General features: G+C 57.8%; 1 protein-coding gene across 1 annotated transcript in view; it reads right to left on the minus strand.

The window, feature by feature from the left end:
- The window catches only part of LOC104405590 (unconventional myosin-If-like), a gene marked incomplete at its 3' end in the record, with an annotated part of 14,395 nt that overhangs the window by 690 nt on the left and 9,908 nt on the right, over positions 1–3,797 (minus strand). Inside the window, 10 exon segments of the mRNA XM_010014337.1 lie at positions 1–204; positions 725–870; positions 1,003–1,172; positions 1,848–1,962; positions 2,128–2,272; positions 2,357–2,455; positions 2,809–2,915; positions 3,020–3,101; positions 3,527–3,612; positions 3,691–3,797. The exon segment at positions 3,691–3,797 is cut by the window's right edge and continues 103 nt beyond it. Coding sequence (XP_010012639.1) covers positions 1–204; positions 725–870; positions 1,003–1,172; positions 1,848–1,962; positions 2,128–2,272; positions 2,357–2,455; positions 2,809–2,915; positions 3,020–3,101; positions 3,527–3,612; positions 3,691–3,797 — 1,261 coding nt within the window.

Raw genomic sequence — 3,797 nt, forward strand, 5'->3', positions numbered from 1 at the left:
GACCGCAGTGACAGGACACTGTCCTGCTTCGTCACCTCTCCCAGCCTCCATCCTTACGTGTCCTTGAAGGAGAGGCTCAGCTTGCTGTGGGTGAGCTCCTCGTAGCGTTTGCACAGCAGGCTGATCAGCTCCGTCTTGAAGATGGACTCCAAGAAGTTGTCGGCATTGTTCTCATGGAGGATGAAGAAATCATCTTGCCTGGTGCTGAGAGAGAAACCCCAGTGTGGGGTGTCAGCGGGGGGCAAGGCTGGTGCCAGCCAGTGCTGGGGGGGATGTGGGTTCACCCCGAGGACATTTGGAGGGTGATTTATGCTGGAAACCTTCCTGGGCTCCAAAGTCCCATCTGCAAAGCACTCTGTGGGAGCATCATCCCCATGGCTCCATGGGCAAGGGGCTGGGGCCTGGCCACGGACACTGGGGCATGGGGAGGATGGTGGAGCTGATGGGTGAAGCCTGACCACATGCTTAGATAAAAGGAAGTTATAGGTTAGATGTAAGAAAGAAGCTCTTCCCTGTGAGGGTGGTGAGGCGTTGGCACAGGTTACCCGAAGAAGTAGTGAATGCTCCATCCCTGGCAGTGTTCAAGGCCAGGGTAGCCAGATTGGACCCGTCTTGGGCAGCATGGTTGGAACTGGAAGATCTTAAGGTCCTTTCCAACCCAAACCATTCTATGTTTCTATGATTCTGTGGATGCCCTGTGCAAAACCCGTGCTAAGGGACGCACCTCAGTGAGACACCGCTCACCGCTTGCAGCTCCACCTTCTTCTTGAGCACCTCCTTGATCTGCCCCTTCTCAGGACCTTTCTTCACCTTCTCCCGCCCAATCAGGTAGAAATACTTGGGAGTGAGGATGAAGTCCCGCTTGATGGGCTGGGAAAGGGCAGAAGCAGGGGGTGAGAAGAGATATGCAGGGGGGCACAAGTCCCACACACACATCCCACCTTGGCCAGCAACCACAAGCCACAACTTGGCCTGTCCCATGCCCCTGGTGGGTCCATGTACCTTGAACCTCCGGTCGTACTTAGTGATGGAGTCGGCGAAGTCTACCCGCTCCCGCTTGGCCAGGAACTGGCGCAGCTCCGGACGCTCCTCCATGCCCAGGTAATCACCCACGAAGTTCCTGTTGATGCTGTTCCTCCTCCTCTCTTTGAAGTTGTAGAGGATGTTGGAGGCTGTGGGAAACCCCGAGGTGATGTTGGTCAGATAGGGCTCTGAGCCAGTGGCTCAGCCCTCAGCCTGCTTGGCCAGTGCCTGCCCTCCCAAACCGGCTGTGGGAGCTGTCACATGGATCGTGGCAGCAAGAAATGGGGCTCATTTTATGCCATGGGAGGAATCCAAGCTGCTTGAGCTTGGCTGGCTTTGGAACCCATTAACTGCCTTCAAAAAACCTTGTGCTGCATGAGGGAGGGAGGGAGGGACCCCGCTGCTTTCCGGGTTTTCCCCCTTGATTTTTCACTGCATGCTTGGGAGGGTGGGAAAACTCCCACTATGGGGTTGGGTGGTGACTCCCATCCCTCTGCAAACACTGACTCCCAACTACTCTCTGTTCCTTTGCAGGCAATGAAATGCAGAGTGAGACAGCGCAGGTCTGGTTTCTGTCCTATGGCCCTTCCCAGAGCTGGGAATAGGAGCAAGAAATCTGTGCCTGCCTTTAAGATGTAGAAAAAGGCCCTGGGCATCTCACAGGCTGGTCTCTCCTCACCCCCCTCCTCAATAATGCCACAATTAGGAGCTGGGTTTCCACTCTCCTGCCACTCTGGCAGCTCCCCCCAGCTAAGGGCACCCTGAAGGTGCCCTAAAATGGGTTCCTTTTCAGGGTGCTGGTCCACATCTTTGCCCGGTCTTACCCTCCTGTCGCATTTGCTCATACTTCCGGATGGCAGTGTGCCTGCGCCAGGCATTTTGGATCACCCTGGCGAAGCCGTCGAATTTCCTCTCCCGCATCTCTTCGAGGAGGAAGAGCTGGGAGGGACACGGGGTGCTGAGCACAACCAGCAGGGCCGTGATGAGCCCCAGCAGCATCACTTCCCCTGCACAGCAGCACCCAAACCCTCGCCAGCATGGCCCAGAGCGATGCTCAGCTCCATGCAGCATTCCCCAGGGATGCAGGGCTGTGGGGTCACCTACCGACTCAGGGTTCTTGACAAACACCTTGCTCCGACCCATCTGGTACTGGTCCGGGTCCATGTTGACGGAGCGCAGCAAGTGCTGCACCCCTTGCCGCTCGTCCCCACGCCAGGACGGCCACGTCTCGGGGGTCAGGATGGCGTAGCTGAGGGGGAGAAGGGATGTGGGTCATGGCTGGGCTGTGGGGACGTGGGGGGCACATGCCACCCCCATCCTGCTGGGCACTCACCGCTGCAGGAATTTGTGGAAGAGGCGGCGATAGGCAAATCCTGCCCGACGCACCCGGATGTTCTCCTTCAGCCCCAGGTACTCGACTTGGTGCTTCACCCTGCAGAGCCGGGAGGAGCAGGCTTAGAGTGGGTTGGCAGGGATGGTGACAGGACCTGACCTGCTTGGGCCCTTGGGACGCTGCTTTGCACAGGGACACCCACGACTGTGCATGTATGAGAGCTTCTTGGGGCTCAGATGAAACCTCTGGGTGTTGCATGTGGAGGGGTCTGTGTGTCCCCACATGCTCCTCAGCACCCACCTTGTGTTCCCCTGGGTCTGTGGGCAGCACAGAGGGACCATCCCGGGGGTGCAGGTTTTGGAGGAAAGCCAATCCTGGCCACATTTCCATGGCTCGGTCCCTTTCCCTGGGCTCTGTGAGCTCCCTGGTACACCATGAGTGGCCTCTGTTACCTGCTTTCCTCCCAGTCCCGGGGTTTCTTGGTCTCATTGGGCTTGATGCAGCGGATGTAGTGTGGTGTGCACTTCATGAGCGTGTTCACCAGGTCATTAGCCTGTTTCTGTTGCAAGGATTGACCTCTGTACCATTAAAGGCATTGGTGGGAGTCCATCACCCTGCTGCTGCCCCAGAAGCAGCTACTGCCCTGCGGCCTCTGGGACATACCTTGATTTTGGAGCCCGCTGTGGTTGGTCGCCCCTTTTTGTCAGAGTCAAGCTTTTCTGGGAAAAGCATCCGGATGAAACCACTGCAAGGCAGGAGGTGACAGTCTCTGGGTGAGAGTCACCAGGCTCCCAGAGCTGGAACCAGCTCCAGCTCTGGGAAATCCTGCACCCTGGCTGAGCCCATCCCCACTGGGTGCCCCTTGGCTGGGTAGGATGGGTGCCAGTGGGTGAGCATCCTTCTGCCCAGCCCTGCAGCCCCTTGTTCTGCTGCGCTCCACAGGGAGCTTCAACTAGATGGGGGGTTGGAACTAGATGATCTTAAGGTCCTTTCCAACCCAAACCAGTCTGTGATTCTACGATTCTATGAATGGCGCTGGTACCCGCAGAGCAATGCAGGATGCTGAGCACCCCAAGTTTTGGTTCCAGCAAAGCTTTATGGTCTGGATGTTGCCCTCTGCCCCAACCCTTTTGGGGTGGCCCCCAGGAGCACAGCACTGCCAGGACTCACTATTCACTGCTCTGCATGAGCTCAATCAAGTCGGTGAAGAGCACGTCCCGGTTGCGCTCGCAGAAGCTGTTCACGTCGTAGGAGACCTGGGAACAGGACGAGAGCTCAGCCCCGTGCCAGGGCTGTGGGGTGTGGATGTGGGGTGCGAGGTGTGGGTGCTGTACCTTGCCAGCATAGTGGTGGATGATGAAGCCTGAGCTCCAGCTGTTGAAGTGCTCGTGGGTGCCCACGGCCGCCTGCAGCTTCTGCAGCAGGGTCTGGTCTGCGCCCT

Source organism: Nestor notabilis, unplaced genomic scaffold (genome assembly GCF_000696875.1).
Source record: "Nestor notabilis isolate BGI_N333 unplaced genomic scaffold, ASM69687v1 scaffold13515, whole genome shotgun sequence".
Classification (NCBI taxonomy): Eukaryota; Metazoa; Chordata; class Aves; order Psittaciformes; family Psittacidae; genus Nestor; species Nestor notabilis.